Source organism: Xyrauchen texanus, chromosome 28, assembly GCF_025860055.1.
Source record: "Xyrauchen texanus isolate HMW12.3.18 chromosome 28, RBS_HiC_50CHRs, whole genome shotgun sequence".
NCBI lineage: Eukaryota > Metazoa > Chordata > Actinopteri > Cypriniformes > Catostomidae > Xyrauchen > Xyrauchen texanus.
In genome coordinates, this window is record NC_068303.1 from 15,716,528 (window position 1) to 15,738,137 (window position 21,610).

Sequence of the window (21,610 nt, forward strand, 5' to 3'; positions counted from 1 at the left end):
GGTAGTTTTCATTTCATAAGTGTAACAAGGTAAAAGGGAAAGGAGGAGGCGAGAACCAGCTTGACAATATAAATTATAATTTAATAATGAACATAACCAAAAAGACAAACACACACAGGTGTCGCATAGCTGCCCGTAACTCTCTCTGTACTTATACTTATAAAGATGAACTTCTACGCCATAATGGCGATTTACCAAATTAAAACACTAATATTAAAAATATTTTAATTAAATAATATTTAAAAAGATAGGGAAAAGGCCAAAGCGGAGCTGCAGCGGGAGAGAGAGAGTGGAGAGAGAGAGAAAGAGAAAATGTATAAATTTACTCACCGGTTCTCCGATACTCCGTAGCTTGGTCCTCGCCTCTCCTCCACCCTCTAGCGGATGACACCCGTGCCTCCCCGGGAGGATCGGAGGCAGTCCTCCGGCCCCTGGCAGACAGAATGCCCCGCCGCATTCCTGTGGATGGAAGGGGTCTCCTCCTCCCCGCTCGTGGTCGGCAGTCTCAGTGTAAAGGAATTAATGGAAAGGAGGTTTTCGGCACCAGTGTAACAATGTAAAATGGAAAGGAGGAGGTGAATTTAATATAAGACTTAACCAAAAAGACACAAACACACAGGTGTTGGACAGCTGCTCGTAACTCTCTCTCTCTCTGTTGCACTGCCATCTCCGGTCAGCCTTTATCCCTCTTGGAGGCTTAATTAGCCTAATTAGGGGCAGGGTGTGTAGCATCACAACCTAGCCCTGCCCTCCACCTTGCCACAATACATTTAGAAGTGTGTTAAATGTGTGAGGATGTGTATTCTTCAACCTGTTACATGTCTGACATAAACACGCATGTTGAACTAAGTTTAAACTTGTTTTGCTGATATTTCAGAAAAGAACCCACATACTAAAAATTAACATTTACATTAACATTTTATAAAGCTTAAAAGATTATAAAACTGCAACCCTGCCTATTTCCATCATTCCACCATTTCCATCATTTTCCATCAATCTCTTATAGTCTGTGACTGATGTACCACAATTTAAGCGGAAGTATCACAAATCAAGTGGTAGATGAACAATGTCCTATTTGCATTGGTATGCAAACTAAATTTTAGTTTAAGTTGTTTAGTGTTTCCTTGTCTGACAGATTTGAAAGATGCAAACTTATAGAAAACATCTACTGTATGTTTGACTCCCTTAAGAAGTTTGTAAATTTGGACTTGCTGGAGAGAAAGACCTTTAATTGCCCAGTTTCTAGGAAAGACATTGGCAGTTGTACATTTAAAAAAAAAAAAAAAGCTTTTATTTACCACTGAGCACATTTGAAGCCAAGCTCTGATCATGTGAGCCCTCCAAAGGAACTCAAAAAGAATCCCAGATTTAAATCAAATAAAGAGGATTTTACTCTCCCATAATCTCAAAAGCAAAGGCGATATAATGGAGAATCCAAAAGAAACAGTAGAACATTACACTGGCCCAACATCACTGTTGTGGTCTAATCGAATTAGTAATTAGTTATTGTAATCTAATTACTTTTTAGTTAAAAAGTAATGTGATTAATTACATTTAAAAACTTTAAATTAGATTACAGTTACTGACTTGCAATTAATTTAATTACTTTTAAGTACATTATAGCATTATAGGTTTATGCTTGTAATATGTTATTTGTATAGAATACTTTAATAATGGCAACATAATGAGTCATTGTGAATGAAATATTTGAGGTACTAAGTGCATGACTTGTGTGTAACAATGAACACGGAAGAAATATAGACGCTATTTTGAATTTGTTTAGCGGAAAAGTGTTTTAGAAAGAAACTTTAAAAGTAATTAGTAATGTGATTACTTTTTCAAGGAAGTCATTATTTAAGTAATCTGATTATAATTTTAGTAATTATAATTCATTTCTCTGTAAATACATACAGCTAAAGATGCACAAAAGACTTGGAAACAGACAATTTGATGTTCAGTTTTGTTATATTTACAATTATCATGATCCACCGGACTCTCGCTCTCTCTCTCCCCTGTGTGTTGATCACATGCACCTGCAAATCATTTGCGGCTAATCAAGGACTGCAGAAAAACCCAGCTCTCACTCACAATCATGGTCTGTTCTCATCATCAGTATCTCAGAGTCTCCAGACCTCTCATCTATATTAGACCTATGACAACAGACTCCCTAGTTTGCTGATACTTACCTGTTTGTTTCACTTCATCTTAGTTTGGTGTTGTGCATTCCCATGTTTACGTTTCCTGAAAGGATCAAAGGACTTAATGTGAGTTTACGATCATCTGTACATCGCTATATACCCTGTTTGGATCTTACTCACCAACTGCTATCATTGCTTTATATCGCTACTTCAAATCACCTGTTCAATAAACCCTGCAACTGAGTTCATATATCTACCTAAGTGAGTCTCTCCATGACAGGAGATGAGACCATATCCTTTAACTCAGCAGGTTTCCTATCAGGAGCATGGAGTTGACCAGATGGGTGAGTTTATGGAGGTGTTCAGAGAAGATCTTCCACTTCCCAAATATTCAGTCAAGATCTGTCAACTCGCTGCTACATTCACCATATCGGACTCCTCGCTCAAAATCAACCATGGTATGGCACTGAATTCCATTGACATACAGTACTTCCGAAGGTGGAGAACCTTTCTTTTCCAGAGTTTGTCCGAGCCATGATGGTGATCCATTACCCCTCATCACACTCTCCAATCTCCTTTGGTCTATTCCCTGCCGCAGTCAGCAGTAATGACCACGAAACTGACATTTCTCCCTTACACTGTGGGTTATGGCGGGAACCCCGTGCTACCACCGCCGCCTGCTCCGACGACCATGGAGCTTACCTCATGGTTTTCAGCACTATCTTCCAAAGTGGATGATCCTACACTGATGTCGGTATGCTTGGCCATAAAGGACATTCCCTATGGGTTATCAGAGCCCATGCCTGCCACGGTTAATGAGCCAGCACCCATGCCTGCCACGGTTAACAAGCCAGCTCCATCGCCTTTAGCCTCTACTGTCCGAGAGACAACACTTGCCATGGCCGACGAGTCCACGCCTGCCAAGACCAACGGGCCAGTGCCAGTGCTCACAACCATGGAGGTCGTTCCCCAGTCACTGCCAGTGCTCAATACCACTGAGGTTGTTCCCCTGTCACTACCAATGTTCATGACCACAGAGGTCATTTCTCTGTCACTGTCAGTGCTCACAACCACAGAGGTTATTCCCCTGTCAATTCCAGTGCATGCGACCACGGAGGTCGTTCCCCTGTCAATACCAGTGCACGCGACCACGGAGGTCGTTCCCCTGTCAATACCAGTGCACGTGACCATAGAGGTCGTTTCCCGGTCAATGCTGCCGTTCCTGACCATGACGACTCCGCCCACAGATTTTTCCACGGCTCCCTGCTCCTCCCTGCTCCAGCCTTCCACAGCTCCCAGCCACAAGCCTTCACACGGCCCCCTGCCCCAAGCCTTCCATGGCCCCCTGCTCCAAGCCTTACATGGCTCTCTGCTCCAAGCCTTCCATGGCTCCATCCCTTGAGCCTTCCATGGCTCCGCCTTCCACAGCTCCACCTGTCGAATCTCTCCTAGCTCTACTTGCCTTTATCCAGCCATCCACGGCTCCGCCATTAACACTAAGAACTTCACCTCCTTAATCTCCAATCCCTACTCCTGTTGATCCTCCTCCTGAACCTGTCCCTGCCCTGTGGCCACCTCCCAAGCATCTTGAACCTGTGGCAGCCCCCCTGGCCTCCTGAACCTGTCCCTGTCCTGTGGTCGCCACCCAGGCCTCCTGACCCTGTCCCTGCCCTGTGGCGGCCTCCCAAGCCTCCTGACCCAGTTCCTGTCCAGTGGTCACCTCCCTAGCCTCCTGATCATCCACTATCTCCTCCCTGGCTACCAGATTGTCCGTCAATTCCTCCTTGGCCTCATAATCACCTCCTGGACACTTCTCTGTCATCTGCTTCTCCCTGCCCTCCTCTACCATGTTTGGATGCCAGGAGTTTCCCTTTAAGTCTCTCTCTCTCACTGCCGACACACGCTCATTCTCTAATGAATCAAGGACTGCAGAAAAACCCTGCTCTCACTCACAATCATGGTCTGTTCTCATCATCAGTATCTCAGAGACTCCAGACCTCTCATCTATCTTAGACCTATGACTACAGACTCCCTAGTTTGCTGATACTTACCGGTTTATTATCTACTAATGTTCCATGTTCTCCTCGTCTTAGTTTGGTGTTGGGCATTCCCATGTTATATCCCCGGTGTTTGGTTCATCCTGTGTTTATGTTTCCTGAAAGGATCAAAGGACTTGATGTGAGTTTAACGATCACTTGTACACTGCTATGTGCCATGTTTGGATCTTGCTTACCAACTGTTATCCTCGCATTCTGTTTCTGGATTATCTTACCAGTTGTTTACATCACAACTTCAAATCACCTGTTCAAAAAACCCTGCAATTTAGTTAATATCTCTGCCTCTGTGAGTCTCTCTGTGACAACAATGTCGGTGGATTTGGATTTATTTTGGAAACAAAAAAATTCCATTATTACATTTAATTGATACTCCCTTGATATGATAGAGTTGGTATTTCATAAACTTTTATTCCCTTGGTTTTCCCATAATGTTTTCCAGGTCATGTTTGTGTTTGCTAGCTATTGTTATGTTGTTGCATAGTTTTGCTCTGATTTTTTTATCTGGCATTGCCACTGGATTAACAAGACATTTGCAGATCTCACCCCTGTTTCAAAGCTCTGCAGTGTTGGCTGGAATCTTTGAATAGGAAATGCCTGTTTGTGTGTACAGAAAAAGAGAAGTTGCTGTTGCTGTCATTTCAAGTCATTTTGAGACCTGACACTTCTTATTAATTTCAGCAATAATTATGTTGGCAGTGCTCGAGTAAAGTGAGTGAGTGATGCCAGGGCAATCATATGTTAGTCCTGCAAGGAGCATGCAAGGCTTTTGATTTTTGCAAAAACACTCACAAAAAGGCTGAACACTGTAATGAAGAATCACTTCTACAGCCCTCTCCTTCTATATTCTCCCTTTTCTTCTCTTTCTTCAATCCTCACAATAACCTGCAGTGGCATATTTAAACAATGCTTATTTAAAACCACTGTTTATTTATAATCAGCATTTCAGCACCCTTCAATTCAATTGCTAATGGATAAACATACCATTCAATCAATGGTACCATTCACACCATTCAACTTTAATCTCTGTGTAAAACAAATGCTAGTTGACTGAAAATAAACTACCACTAATTCTTGACTAGTCATCCATTGTAATTATGGAAGGCCGTTAGAGTATTTTATTATCTACATAGCTGTACAAGGTAATTGATTTGTTCTCAGGCATTCATTTCCTTAGTTTTGTAATGAAAAGTTTAAAAAGCACTGTTTAAAGGTGAAGTGAGTAATTGTTTTCCGTTATTTTAAAGATACTATTTCAGTTTATTATGCAAAGACAGCTATAATTCATTTGTAGGCTGGTTCCGCTGAAAAGTGTAAACAATGTGGCACTAAAAAAAATGCTCTTTTTGTTTGAGCATACCAATCTGTCTGAAATATAAATATTGTCTCTACCAGTGGCATGAGTTTTGGACAGAACTACCTGTTTGACAACCACCAGAAGACAGGGAGACTGTTCTGGAAAACAGTCCTTATTTTTGCATTTCGGTTTGATGATAATTTAATGCCACACTGGTTGAATTGTTACAATCAACCTTAAAAATATACACAGATGCTTACGAGGAAGTGTGACTACAACTGGTTATCTGAAAATGATTAAAGGAGAAAAAAGGGATGGAGAAAAGGGAGAGAGAGAAAGAGAGAGAGAGATGCACATGAAACAGTACTGTATGTGAAGGAGAGGGAGGAAGATTGTCTGACTGTATACTTCGCCTGCCAAGTGATGTAAGATTGGGAATTACACTAATGAAAGAAGAGGGAGGATGCGCACATGACTGTAAAATGTGTGATCCTGCCTGTGTAGCTGTACTTCCATTAGCAGTACTTCCAATACTAGCAGAAACTTGTTTTAGACTAAGTGCTTTGTTATGTTTCATTGTTTCCTATTGTTTTATGAGAAATTGCAAACACTATCTCTTCTCAGCAAAGTATATAAATTATGACAAAATGTAACAAACACAGTATTATAATAATGATTTTGCTACTATAATTGTAGACACTTTCACTTTAGCATTTATATTAAAGACAATATGACACCAAAATGGACCCTTTCTACTCCCTTAATGTTTTTTAAACTGTTTCTGGTCAAGTTATTCCAAATTTTTACAGAAATAATTATTTGTAAACTTTAATCAGTGATAACTTAAAACTGAAACTACTTTATTGGCTGACATCACCTTGGCCATGCAGACTACTGGATAATTCTCTAATCATTTATACACCCTTATGCCGTTTTAGACTTGTTTGACTTTCTTTCTTCTGCAGAACAGAAACAAAGGTAATTTGTAGGATATATAATATGTTTTTGTGCATACAATGTAAGTCAGTGGGATCCAACACTTTGAAGCTCCAAAAAGGCACCATGAAGGTAATCCATAGATTTGAGTGGTTTAATCCATGTCTGCAAAAGCGATATGATCGCATTGGATGAGAAACAGACACAAATGTAAGTCTTTATTTACTATAAATCTTTAATGCACTTAAAGCAATTGTATCACTTCAGAAGACATGGATTAAATCACTGGAGTCTCATGGATTACCTTTATGCTGCATTATGTCCTTAATGGAGCTTTGAACCCCATTGACTTACATTGTATGAACAAAAATGCATCATACATCCTTCAGATTATCTTAATTTGCATTCTGCAGAAGAAAGAAAGTCATAGGAGTTTAAGACTGCATGAGAGAGAGTAGATGATTTATAATTTTTTGTTGACCTATCCCTTTAACCAATAACCAAATATTGTTGCTATATGCAGTAGGCTCACATATAAGTCTGACTCCAATCTGGTATGGAACCACTTTTTCATGATCTAATCGATTCCAGATGGATAGAATCAAGTCCTTAACTTATGTTCTTGTTGAATATTCTATGCCATTTGAAAATATGTCACATTTCAGAAGTAAAATTGTTTGCGAACAGGCTTTTACATTGACCTTAAAAATTGTGCCAGATTTTCTTAGAGGAAAATGCCAGTGCCAGCTTTTTTTTATTCATTGTTTCTCTTTCATTAGGCAGAATGGTGTCTATATCTTCATCTCAAATTAATCCACGGCCCCTGGCTCAGAGGACAGCTCTTGGACAACAGAGGGCCCCACAGTCATCCTCCGGACCAGAACCCCCTCAACAAAGAGGACACATCCCTCTCCGAAGCCAAAACAAACACAGAGTAGACCTCAGCCAGCACCAAGCAGACCAGCGTAATGCTAACAAGCCCAGATTGGGTGAGGACATAAGTCACTTCTTCAGCTTGATGTCGTGAGGAGACTTATTATTATTAATTTGCGTTTAAGATTTAAAATGGCTTGATTACTACAATGTATTGCACTACATGGCCAAAAATACAGTGTGGACACCCGAATATTACACACCCATATGTGCTTGTTCAACATTTAATTTAAAATCCATGGGCATTAATAGGGAGTTCATCCTCCCTAACAGCTTCAAGGCATCTGTGAAGGCTTTCCACAAGAAGTTAGAACATGGCTGTGGTGATTTGCTCCCATGCAGACACAAGAGCATCAGTGAGTTCCGGCACTGATGTTGAGCGATGGGGCCTGGCTTGAAGTCTGTGTTCTGATTTATCTCAATAGGTCTTCAGCAGGGTTCATGTCTGGGCTTTCTGCAGGCCAATCAAGTTGTTTCACACCAGACTCAGTAAATTATAATTAAGGGCATGCTGGAACAGAACATGGCCTGCCCCAACTTGTTGCTGCAATGTTGGAAGCACTTAGTTGGCTAGAATGTCATTGTATGCTGTAGCATTATGATTTATCTTCACTGAAATTAATGGGGCCAACCAAACCTATTCATTTGAGGGTGGAGTCCACATACATTTGGCTATGTAGTATATATATATATATATATATATATATATATATATATATATATATATATATATATATGCCATTTAAATTAGCAAAAAGCTTTCATTTTTTGCATGTCTTCAGCATGTCCCTTGGTAGGTAATGTTTAATGATACATGGCCATATCTGGTATCCTTCTTCTGTTCGTAGCCTCTGAGTCCATCTATGTGGTATCACTGCAGGCACCCAGAGCCCAGGAGAGGAGTGCACCCATCAACACAGCTGTTCTGAGTAAAAAAGTCACCACAGGTACATCTCAGATCATAATGCTGCTATCCAGAGCTGAATGTTTTTTGGAACCGCTCAAAACTTAATATTCATTAATTATCTTTATGTCTGACAGATCCAGAGTTTGTGGATGAAGTAGAGGATATCACAGTTAGAGTTTTGTCTCCTCAGTCTATGGTTATCACATGGGTCGATCCACTTATTGAAAAGAAGAAGGAAATTCCAGGTGGATCCAGGTAAAAAATTATTTTTCTAGAATGGTTTCAATTTAAAAAAAAATTAAGTTGATTTCAACTGCAAGTGTAACACTGTGACTAAAGCAATATTGGCTCAACCAATGTTGTGAGTTTGGGATGGGACCATCTCTTTGTACAACCAATGAAAGATGTGGGAAGTTTTCTGGAATCAATGTGAAAAAAGTGTTTATTTCAGCAATTTGAATTGGTGTTGTAGAATTTACACACTTCAGATTTAATATATAAAACTTATGATTTTATTTTTTTATTTTTTTTTTTTACTATGGAGGCATTACACAGTGAAATATAGAGAGAAAGGAGAATCTGCTCGATGGGAATACAAGGACACCCCTCAGAGACGCCTCTTGATTGAAACACTCTCTGCAGACAGCATGTATGAGTTCTCTATTCAAATCTCTTTAGGAGACCAGAAGGGAAAATGGAGTGCATCTGTGTTCCAAAGAACCCCTGAATCAGGTTTGTTTATGATGCCTGAGCACAATTATGACTAGACTCGGTGTGCATACTGTAAGCCAGATGTTTTGCTTGGTTTGCATTGCTGAGCAACAACATCCTATTAGTATCTATTATTTATGATGGAAATAATTTACCCAAAAACTAAAAGGTCAATGTCAGATTGTGTAATAAACGTGCAGCATTGCACCATTCCACATTTAATTACTAGAATATAATTCTAAAATTGCTAGATTCTAGAAAATGGGATTGTCTTAACACAATGCAAACAGACAAAGGTACACACATCCATACACACACCAAGGTTTTTAAGCCATAAGCATGTTATAACTGCCTCTGTGTTATGGTTCAGGGGAGTGTCATCATTTACTGCCTGCTTGGAATTTGCTAAGGGATCAGAATGAACTCATTACAAATTTTCCTGGAAAAACATAAAGCTGTATTTGTTTCCACCTGAAAATCTCCAGGCAAAAAAAGTCCAAGAGCAGAGTGCTTAATTTTGTTGGTAATTATTACTTTTTTTTGTCCGTCATGTGCTTACCTTTAGCCTCTGTCTACTTGCAGCTCCCTCTGGCCCTCCAGAAAATTTTCAGGTGAAGCCACTTAGAGGGAAAGGTACTGCCGTTACAGCAACCTGGGATCCGCCTGAGCAAACCAATGGACGAATAAGAGGTAAGACCACATGGTAGGTAAGATATTAATCAAGAAAGGTCTCTCATTTAATGTAGAGCAAATAGTTAATCGATTAACATACTGTAGTTTAACAACCTCTTTATGTAATTCTCTGTCTTTCATTCTGAATAAAGCAAGTTTTTTTATAAAAACAAAATATTTCATAAATAAATTCACAATATTTAATTTTGTTTTGAGAAAAAAAAAAAAAAAAAAAACAACAACACACACATCCCTCCTCCCTCCCGGGTTTCAGTACCAATATAACGGGTAAGGGATGGGAAAACTTTATAGACATAAACGCAAATTAAAGCTAGAGTACTACTTAAGATTGGATATATCAAAATACAGATACAGATAATTTTGCCATTGCAACAGATAAAGATACAGATAAATGGCTTCACTGCACACCCATACATTACAAGAATTTATATACTGTACTGTCCTTTGCATCTCTAATCAGCTGAATATAAAACAATCAATTGTCTCTATTTACTCACAAACCAAACTTTTTTTTTGAGAAAGCTGTGTAATTTCTCCACCACTAGCATCAACAAATGAAAATGCATAAATAAATGCACCCATCTGCTATTGGTCACACAAACTGATAGTTTTGGTCACACAAACTGATAGTTCAGCCCCAATCTCACACCATTGGTTGAGACATTTTTGCAATGCCGGGCTGGAGAGGATGCTCAGATAGGGCCACATTGTTGACACTCTCTGGGGAAATGAAACCACAAATGGCTTACTTGCAAGAAAGTAATTTAATATAAAAAAAAACATTCATACATTAAGTAAGCCTTTCTAATTCTTGAACTTCTGCTACTATTTGAAACTATTGGTCTATAGTAGATGGATATTCTTTGAGCCATTTATGGGTAACAGACTATTTTCTTGTTTTCAATTATATGTTAAACAGATATTGGTCAGCTTTTTCAATTTCTTTTGGAACATACTCAAAATAAAGAACAGAAAAACACTTTGTCATTCATAAAGTAACAATGTTACTAATAGTTGATCATAATTCTTCCCAGAAACCACAAATATTTGGGCATTGCCAAAATATATGGGAATGATAAAAGCTTCTACAATTTCTCCAGTGTGGGTGCGGACCACCAGTCTGTAATTCTTGACCAATACAAATGTGCATTTTGTAAAAACAAACTGAAGTTCACTCATGCAGAGGGAGTTTTCGTCTTTACTCTATTGTCCTTGGCTAAAATGTATTGGTTCAAACTTGAGTATTATAGGCGTTCATTGGAAAATATTCAGGTATGGTGAAATTGTCCACACTGACTGATTTGACATCTACTTCCAGAGTACATCCTTTCCTATGCTCCTGCTATGAAACCATTTGGCACAAAGTCAATTACATACCGTGGCACCACCACCTCTGCTACTATAGATGGACTTACACCAGGTGACCGTTACATCTTCAAAATCCGTGGAGTCAATAGGAAGGGGCAAGGACCACAGACTAAAGCCATTATCGTTGCAATGCCTGCATGTACGTATTTTTAAACACAAATGCTTCCCCAAAAAAACCTTATCATGCTAGCAATTTTGCATAAACTTGGAGAAGACTTCTTATTTTTCTTAACTTCTACGTATCTTCATTTTGTCTCTAGCCAGCAGCCACAAGACCAGTCAAAGTGCCTCCAAGACATCATCATACAATAAATCAGACAAACAGGAGTCAGAAAATCAGGATGAGATGGAAGAGTCAAACATGCAGACCACAACTCCAGCCCCACCCACTAATCGAAAGACACGCCCTCTTTCTCAAACAAGGTCCTATCACAGCATCTTCTCATCTGTTAGGGGTTCTGTCAGAAATGGAGGTTCTAACTCAAGGCCAAAATTACACTCATCATCCACTCATACCAAAGAGGGAAATAAAGATGAGGAAGAGAGGCCAACAGACAGTCCAACAGATGAGGAAATAGGAGCAAATGAGGCAATTGAGGACACAAAACCAGAGAGCAGCAACAATGTTTCACCACCACAAATTAAGGAAGATTCAAAATACTCACCTGACAATATGGAATTAAACCCAAAAAGATCCAATCAGTCACCAAGACCAACACAATCAATTTTAAAAACATCTTCAACTGACTCCCTCCATAAAATATCAGAGGATCAACGGCCTTCTTGGACACCTCGCACTTCCTCAATTGTCGATATTAGCCAAATAAGAAGGCCTAATTCTCGCACCCATGGTTCTCGATCAAGGACGCCAAATGAAGATTCTTCCAGCTTATTGACCAACCAAGAGTCTGCAGCTACAAGAAAGGGCTTAACTGCAGTCTCCTATCCTCAGAGAAAGGACTCATCCAACCAGATAAGTGTTACTGACAAGACATCGGTGCCCTCGCCTCAGGAAACCACACCTGAAACAGAGAAAGATTCAGCATCATCTTCCGCCAGCACTAATTCATCTTCCACCTCATCTGCATCGTCTTCTTCTTCCTCTTCATCATCATTACCATCATCTTCAGCATCATCTTCAGGTACAAGAAGAATTTCCTCCCCATCAAGTCGAGTCACAAGTTCAGGATCTGGTTCCACATACCCTAATAGCAGAAGAGTTGGAATTTCAACTAGAGCTCATAGATTTCAACGACAGCGCAAAGCTGATTCATCATCATCATCATCATCATCTATGTCTTCACAATCCACACTGCCAACAGGAACTGGGATTTCTGACAGTAGTGATAGCCACTCAACAAGCCTCCACAATAAAACAGAGCATGTGAGCCATCATAACAACCAAAAGAACACAGAGATAGACACAATAAAGGATGTTCAACCAGCTGCTTCTGACCAAACCAAAACCCCCCATTTGGATACAACTAAAGAGGAACAAAATGAAAATTCTGATAACAGAGAAGAGAAAAAAAAAATGAATGGTTCTACTTCCCAGACTTCTCCAAGGATTAACCCCTCTATAACAAGGCAAAATTCATCTTTTCCAATACCAAACCGAAATTCTAAGATAGTTACAGGAATTCGCAGACAAGTTGGCAGGACACCGTGGAGTAGGACTGCTTCTTCTGTAGGTGCAGGAAGGCCAATTATTAATAGACTTCCTCCACATACTACTGCTTTGAGCATTCAGCACACTAATGATAAAGCCAAAGCTTCCCCCACAACATATCCCTCCAAGCCTGGGGTTGATCCTGTTTCAAATAAGCATAATATGTTCAGAGAAACTGTTTCAACAAATGTTGCAATAAGTTCCAACAATCCCAGTAATAATGGACATTTAAAAATTAGCAATGATCATGAAGGTGATTATCTTTATGAGGAAAGCAAGGAGACATTTGAGAGGCAAAGTAAAGATGCTGTCCCAACTGCAGCACCTAAAACTACTACAACAGCTGTGAGTGAAACTCACAAACCTGTCCAAAAGTTTGAGAATGTGGATAGGGAGCCAAGTTCTGTAAGTACCAGTGTTAAGTCACTTTCATCAGTTCCTCAAAGAGTTCCTCTTTTGGGTTCTAAAGGAAGAGTGCGCTCACCTGTGGTAGCAAGTCGGCTGAAAGGGTCACGGCTTCCCAGTCGGGTGTACCCAGTACAACACAGAAGACTGGGCTCTGCTTCCACACCTGTTACTACATCATCATCATCTTCTTCCTCCTCTCAAAACAGTCCAGCAGAATCACCCCATATTTTAGATCGAGACACAGGTGTTGACAGTAATACTAATGTTAGGTTGACCCCTGATTCAGTTTTTCACTCTATTGGGAATAAATCACCTGAGTCTCCATCTTCTTCATCTCGGAATCCAGTGGTGGGATCAAGGCTGCGTTCTGTTTCAAAAGAAAACACCCCAGTTAATGGCTACAAACACAGTTATGGAAAAGGTACATATTATGTTGTCTACAAGGTGCTATGCATGCTATAATATAGAAACATTTTCATGACTTAACAACCTGTCGTGCACAACGAATGAAGACAAAACACATGAAATCCAATCTGACCATTCAGACATTAGACATTAACAAAAATCCATTTTAATTGTATGTCAATTATTCTAAGAATGGGGTTAGGATCAGGCTTGTAAAAATCAGATTTTATGCGTTTGACCTATTCATACTACAGACTACAAACCTAAACAGATTTGAGTCGGACAGGCCAAAAATCTGCCTTTGTGATTAACCTGTTGTGAACATGTGACCAGGATGCATTTTTATTGTGTGCATAAGTATGATTTATCATTCCATATTTATTTCTCTATTTCTGTGTTCAGGCAAAAATGGACGGCCGAATCTGACAGCTGCAAATGGAAAAGTATCGTCAACAGCTAATGTCAGACATATCACAGGTCCTGATGGAACAAAATGGGTGTGTAAATATTGCTAAATTTAGCTGGCCTGATTGAGATTAATTCCATTTGATTTCATTGACTGCTATAAAACTTTTATAAACATTGTGTAATTTATGTAGTTCTTTTTTGTTTTCCAATCTATAAATTATAAAGATTTAGTCTGTACATTTTAGTCGTCATTCTAGCCCTGAACCCGTCACAAGTGCTTTATAGTGTTCAAAGCAAGATATTCAGCCAGTGGTTTCAACAGGGAATTTAAATGAATTATGAAAAACTATAAAATGCCATTTAGATATGTTTATAGTAACACAGGCTACTATCATACTGCCTATATTTATTACTTCAGTTACTCACTCCTTCCCTGGCTTTGTGCACTTTTAAAATTAAATAAAGCAGATACAGCAGTACCACAGCCCAAACAAAATCATCTTTAAAGTAAACAAAGTCAGTTATGTGAATATGACTGTTCTCTTGGCATGTAACCTTCACAAGCAGTGAACTTAGAAAACACATTTTCAAACAGTTGTTTGGCTGTTCAATAATTTTGTTTTGAAATATATATATATATCCTCCCAGTTAACTCTATTTGCTGTTATTGTGGTGAACAGAGTTTGTAACAGTAACGGTGGGCACTGTTTTAGGTTGTAGATCTGGACAAGGGTGTCTTAATGAATGAAAATGGAAGAGTTCTTCAAGATTCAAGTGGTAGACCAAGAAAAGTGATACTTGGAGAAGATGGCAAGACTATTTTTGGTTTGTCACTTACTGTACACTTTGCTGCCTTTTTATATTGTATATAAATTATAGTAGAAGTAATACTATTAAATCTCTGTATTCTTTCATATATTAGATGACCAGGGCAGCCCACTGGTCAACCAGGAAGGATTAGCATTATTTGGTCACGGAAGGGACAGTCGGCCTGTTGTTAACCCCAGTGACAAGTACCTAACAGTGGGAGGAAAGCCTGTTGTAGGCTTGGACCGCCCTAAACCTAGGATTCCTACCACATCAACAACTACAACTACAACTACAACTACAACTACAACTACAACTACAACTACAACTACAACCACACCAGAACCGACAACTGAACCCACAACAACAGAAATGGTAACAGAAACTTTGGAGCCAACAACATTAGCTGCTGAGCCTACATGTCCACCTGGACTGTACTCACGAACGGATAAGAATGGTTTCCCAATAGTGGATGCTGATGGAATACTTAACTGCTACTCTGAAGGTGAGATGATTCTTTTGGAGCAAGACTAAATTGAATGTCTCTAACATTAAAATTTTTTGAGGTTCAACACATGATGTGGATTTATAGGGATAGTTTACCACCATTTACTCACCCATCATATAGTTCCAAACCAGTATGAAGTTCTGTGTTCCATGCAACACAAAAGAAGATGTTAGGCAGAATGACAGCTTCAGTCACCATTCACTTTTATTGCATCTTTTTCCCATATAGTGAAAGTGAGTGGTAGCTGTGGAAGCTGTCAGTCTCTAACATTCAAACTCGTGTTCCACGGAAGGAAGAAAATCATACCAAATGTATAACATGAGGGTGAATAAATGATGACAGAGTTTTTGGATTAACATTTTCAAACAAGCCTAAAAGTGCAGTCAAAACATTTTATTGAATGTGTGGCAATGCAAAATGATGAATGATGAAACAAAAATGGCCTTAAAAGTATTGTGGCCAAGTCTTTTTTTTAACTACTGTTGGCTGCTGTATGATAAGTCTTGTCGCAGGCATGTAGTTAATGCCCACAAGACCTGATCCTCTGTAATTTAGAATCAGTATTCCAGTATAACAAAACAATCTTTCCTCTTACTATTGCCCAGTCTCAAAGCTGGATTTTGTAACTTTTTTAATGTCAAAATACTTCTCTAGTCCTACCCCAACTTGTTATACAGAATTAACTATAAGCCATTTATTTGATTAGCTTGATTTGCTTAAAGGTACAATATGTAATAATTTTTTTTTTTGCCAATGTGTGAACGGCTTGTAACGCAACTTAAAAATAAGCCCTTCCTGGGTTGCCTATTAAAGCCTATAGACTGATTTTTATGCGAAGGGAGCGGGACGCTTTTCCCGGGACAATTCAAAGGATGTGACGTTTATGCACACTCCCGAGAGCCTTGACTCAGTGCTTTTCTTCCACTATTCAACAGCGACAACACTAGGTAACGTTATTTTAGAGATGGAATCAAGCAAATGATCGGCTCCCAGCACAACACCGACTCCTACACATACTCAGAGTAAGCCAAAAAAAAAAATACATTTATCTACTGAATTCCATCTGGCTAAGTGGAAACGTTATCGTGGTCGAGCGAAAACTAGAGTGAACATCGGCAGGGCATTTGATTCCTGGAGATAGCTTCGTTCGGTTTTGGGGATCAAAACAGACCCTGAAATGGCGTTCTTTTTATTGGACAGGTAAGCTTACATAACTGCAAATCTTGTGAAATATAGTGCCATAAGGATTGATCTGTGTAATTTTTGCTAACTTGAATTCGTAACTTTCAAATAATTTGAACGATCTTCTCTTTATACTAAAAGTCAGGTATGCTGATTCACAGTAACTGACATAAACGATGATAATCTGTAATTATTCAACAAGGTAAACTACAATCACACATGAAATGAATGCGCGACAATGTTCAAGATAATGCAAAAAGCTCCATTCATTAGTGTGACGTAACTTGGTTATACAGAAAATATATACAATCTGTTATTATAAAACAATAGTGCATCAATATATCAAAATGACAGTTGTGTTGGAATCACATAAATACTGATTTATCAACATATTTATAATGTATGTCTATTTTATAAACAGCTACTGTCATCATTCACCAAATTTAGCTAACAGCTATTGATAAAGCTGGCTAGCTAACTAATGCAGACATAGGCAATTGTATAAATGCAGTCAATGTATCATGCAAAGAAAAGTGATTACTTAAAATCAGCCATAGCGTAGCCATCTCGCATAGCCAGACCAATATCCACACTTTGTTTTAGCCCTGTTCCAGCACTGGAGAGTAATTTGAACTATGCTACCTCATCTGTCAGCATGATGCCGGTGAATCACGATCAGTCAATTTGTACGTTACGTCATTGTTTTGGTCTATGGTCACTTGCTCGAGTCCCTATGGAGTGTGTGCACGAGCAACAGGTAGCTGGCTACAGTTCACTTAATGGCAACAGGTGTCATTAATAACAAGGGTTTCTGAATCTTACATACTGCACCTTTAAAAAACTATAAACACTGTATCTTTATGGAGCTATAAAAATTTTGCTCTGTTTGTTTAAGCATCCTGACCTGCTTAAAAAAAACACCATTATTTTTGCAATTCCTTTTGGTGATGCTATTGGCGCAGAATTTATATAAATCACTAGGAAATTTTTTTGGGATTGTCTGTTCCCCATGGAATACATAAGGAGAGAGCCTCAGTCACCATTCACTTTCATTGCATTTTTTTCCAATACAATGACTTCTGTCTAACATCTATCTTTTTTATAAAGGAAAGAAAGTTGGTAGGAGAGTGAGAAAAGTATTTTTATAGTATTTTTATTTTGGAGTAAACTTTTCCATTTAAGCATCTAATATAGAGTAAGCAGACTCAAATAATGTGGTTTTCTTAATTATACATTGTGTTGCATGTTTAGCTGTGAATTAAATGCCATGCAGGTTGAATTTCTATTACACGCCAATAGCACAGTCAGGACTGTTGCTGGTTTCTTATGAATGAATCACGAACAATGAAACAGTCAAAACATTGTCCCAGATTTAGTTTGAACAAGCATAAAAATGTAACACAGATTTGAAATTGTATTATATTTTTAAAATATTTTTTATACATAGGTTAAAATTAATATCTGTAAAAGGAATAGTTCATCCAAAATGATAATTCTCTCATCATTTATTCACCTTAAAGGAGACCTATTATGCCCCTTTTTACAAGATGTAATATAAGTCTCAGGTGTCCCCAGAATGTGTCTGGGAAGTTTCAGCTCAAAATACCTCACGGATCATTTATTATACCATGTTATAAATGCCTCTTTTTGGATGGAATCAAAAACATGCTGATTTCATGTGTGTCTCTTTAAATGTGTGTGTATCTGGTCTCCGTGAAAACAATCAGAGACAATGGTAACTTTAGCTGCATTAGTCGTGGAATCAGTTAACAAGCACATTCGGAAAGGTGATTTGCAAACATTCACAAAATATAAAGTGTGATACAAACATCTTAAGGACATAAAGCTGGAACACGAATAGTTGATTCTGATACTGCTTTATATTGACACTCATTCACAAAGCAGTCCGGTGTAAAACTATTTGCACAAACATACACACATTTTTGTACGTTTTGGGGCACATTTCCTTCAAAAACAAAACTTGTCCACTGCGTCTTCAGTGGCTCTGATGACTTTGATGTATCTGGGAGTACATGAAGACTCTTATGTTCAATTTTACAGAACTCTTATGATGCTTACGAAGCTGAGACATTATTCTTAATGTATCTGCTCCAACGTGGGAAAAATGGTGGACTGTTTGTAGATCACTGGGGAGGATCTATGATAATAGAGTGGAGTCCGTCACCAGTCGTTGGCGAGGCCTCTAACGTGACATTAGAGCAGAAACGATAACAGTTCATTTTAACACACTGAGTAAGATGAGTGGGTAGACTTTTAACATTGTAGGGTGGTTGAGTACACACACACTGCCGACTCACATTTACAGTATGTAAGAGAATTTTGCATAATAGGTTCCGTTTAATGCCATCTCAAACTCGTATTACTTTCTTTATTCTGTGAAACACAGCAAAGGTATTTTTATAGATGTACTGTGTCATGTGAAAATATCCATACAATGCAAGTCTATGGGGCCCACAACTTCCAGAATGTCAAGATTTATAGTAAAAACGTAGTTACATTTTGGTCTGTTCTCACCCAAAACCAATCACACCTCTTCAGAAGACATGTATTAAACCACTCGAATTGTATGGAATAACTTATGCTGCCTTTATTTCCTTTTTGGAGCATGGAATTGTTGGACCCCAGTGACTTGCATTGTATGAATATATTCAAATCATATCTGCATATCTTTGTTAAAAGAAATGGAGATTCATACGACTTATACGATAAGGGTGAGTAAATTGTCATTTTTGGGATAACTGTTCTTTTAATGTGCCATTTATTTATTTTTATTTTTTATTTTTTTTCTAAGCTAAGTAAGCTACAAAGAAAGATCTTTATAAATCAGTGTGCACAAACTTACAATCTTGGATGACCTTCCTGGAATGACAATTTGGTCTAATAACAGAGGTTTTGTAATAATTTGTTATGTAATTCGGTTTGAAAACAATTCAGTTAATATGGCCAAGTTACATTAAAAGACAAGCATGCAGGTTTTGATAGTTACTTGGTTTGTCCAAAAAATATTTCCTTTGATTGACAGGAATACCTGCCCACTTAAAGGATATATTAACCATAAGTCACTTCCTCACATTATTACACAACTATAACACAGCTATGACAGTGTAATAACTTTTAATACAACAAATGCTGCTTTGACTACACAGGTGTTACCCTGATGATTTTTTTTTTTAGTTTTAAAGAGCACCTAATATGGTTTTTCAAATATTACCTTTCATGAAGTGTGTTATATAGCTGTTTGTGAATGTAAAAAAAAGTCTACAAAGTTTCAAAAATGAAAGTGCATGACAAATTATTGAACACCTCAAACGAGTCGTTAGTAATTCCAGACTTACTTCCTGTACTAGCCTACGTAACTAATTTGGTAACAAAAAAACCTGCCTCTGGTGTGTATACATGTGCAGCCAGAGCATGCTGTTAGCTGTTAGACTCTTCTAACCAGCTAACTCACTTTATTGTCAATCTACATATAAACTTACCACTGAGAAACATCCTGTTCTCGTTGTGCTTGCAATGGTGGTTCGGGTTGATCTTCCGATGTATCACTATCGGACTCGGGCTCAAATTGGTAAGGTACAACAAAATTTCAGACAGAGCTGATATGGTATGGGCGTTTCCTTTCCGACACGCACTGTAAGTGGTAGAGCAATCACAACAGACTGTGACATCTGACCACTCAGAGCAGGGTAGGCTCTCAGGAAAGGAAGAGTTTAAAATGAATCCTTTAGAATGGATCATTGAACGAGTCGTTTTTGACACAAGGTAATGCTGCAATTTAAATTATGAGCAAATTAAAGTGTTTTTTGACATTGGATGCATGTAAATCTATTGTATGAGACCTTTAAAACAAAATTAGGCACGTTTAAAAACCATAATAGGTGCTCTTCAATTGTTTTAAACCTGGTTTTGACTGCTGCTTTATCTTACAGATGAGTTTTTTGTGATGACCACCACAATCTCAAGCCCTACGACAACACAAGCCCCCACTCCTGAGACACGGCCATTCAACAACACCCCTTCCTCAGAGTTTGATGTTGCTGGCAAGAAACGCTTCACTGGTAGTACATTTTTGTGTTTGTTTTTACATTTGTGTTGAAATAGTAGGCTAAAACACACTGTGTGGTGAAAAAAGGCTTTAGACAACTATCTCTGTGCTCATCTGTTTATGGGTGTTCCTGTAGGTAGTGCAGCATGTTGATAGCAATGCCAAGGTCATGTGTTTGATTCCCAGGGAACACACGAAGTGATAACAGTGTATACCTTGGATGACAGTGTCTGCCAAATGCATACATGTAAATGTAATGGCTCCAAACACAGCGATACCATGCTGAGACTAACCCCCTCAGGAAACACAATTGGCTGTTCACAGTTAATTTCTTTTCAATCACCTCAACATTTCCTGTTGATGCGTGGCACATGAGAGTTGAATGGTGAATGTGAAGGAAAATTATTTGGCTACCATATGCAGTTCATTCCCTTGGTGATGCTTGTAAGCAGCAAATAAAATAGAGCATATAGCTGATGGATTATGCAGGATTTATATGCTAATTCTTTTTGTCCCTCGATAGTAGAATGATCTTCCAAACTCCACCTAGTCAGCTTAGTTCATCACAATTTTCAAAGCACCACTGGAGACACAGTCCATATGTGAGCTCTTGAATAACTAATTCAGAAACATGTTTACAAAAAGGCCCATTTATTATCATTCTACCACACTGTCTGGCAAAAAAAAAAAAAAGTTGCATACTCTAATATTTTGTTGGACAGCCTTTAGCTTTAAATACGGTGCAAATTCGTCAAAGTATTGTTTCAACAACCTTATGCAAGGCCGGAACATTTATTTCCATCCAGAGTTGCATTACATTTTTACCAAGATCTTGTATTGATGACGGGAGAGTCGAACCACTCCGTAAAGTCTTCTCCAGCACATCCCAAAAACTTTCAATGAGGTTCAGGGCAGGAGTCTGTGGTGGCTAATTAATTGTGAAAATGATTCCTCATGCCACTCTTTCAATATTTGAGCCTGATGAATCTTGGCATTGTTGTCCTGGAATATGCCTGTGCCATCAGGGAAGAAAAAAAATATTGATGGGATTACTTGGTCATTCAGTACATTCAAGTAGTCAGCTGACTTCATTTTATTGCTGCATACTGTTGCTGAGCCT

At 38.6% G+C, this 21,610-nt stretch overlaps 1 protein-coding gene across 2 annotated transcripts in view; it reads left to right on the forward strand.

Moving 5' to 3' along the window:
- LOC127622469 (fibronectin type III domain-containing protein 1-like) overlaps nt 1–21,610 on the forward strand; it is a 58,434-nt gene that overhangs the window by 8,946 nt on the left and 27,878 nt on the right. For both annotated transcript variants that reach the window (XM_052096572.1, XM_052096573.1), the window contains 11 exons: nt 7,205–7,414; nt 8,207–8,305; nt 8,400–8,520; nt 8,810–8,997; nt 9,559–9,666; nt 10,988–11,176; nt 11,298–13,535; nt 13,922–14,016; nt 14,641–14,752; nt 14,850–15,239; nt 20,375–20,503. In XM_052096572.1, coding sequence (XP_051952532.1) covers nt 7,205–7,414; nt 8,207–8,305; nt 8,400–8,520; nt 8,810–8,997; nt 9,559–9,666; nt 10,988–11,176; nt 11,298–13,535; nt 13,922–14,016; nt 14,641–14,752; nt 14,850–15,239; nt 20,375–20,503 — 3,879 coding nt within the window. The remainder of the gene's footprint in view (nt 1–7,204; nt 7,415–8,206; nt 8,306–8,399; nt 8,521–8,809; nt 8,998–9,558; nt 9,667–10,987; nt 11,177–11,297; nt 13,536–13,921; nt 14,017–14,640; nt 14,753–14,849; nt 15,240–20,374; nt 20,504–21,610) is intronic.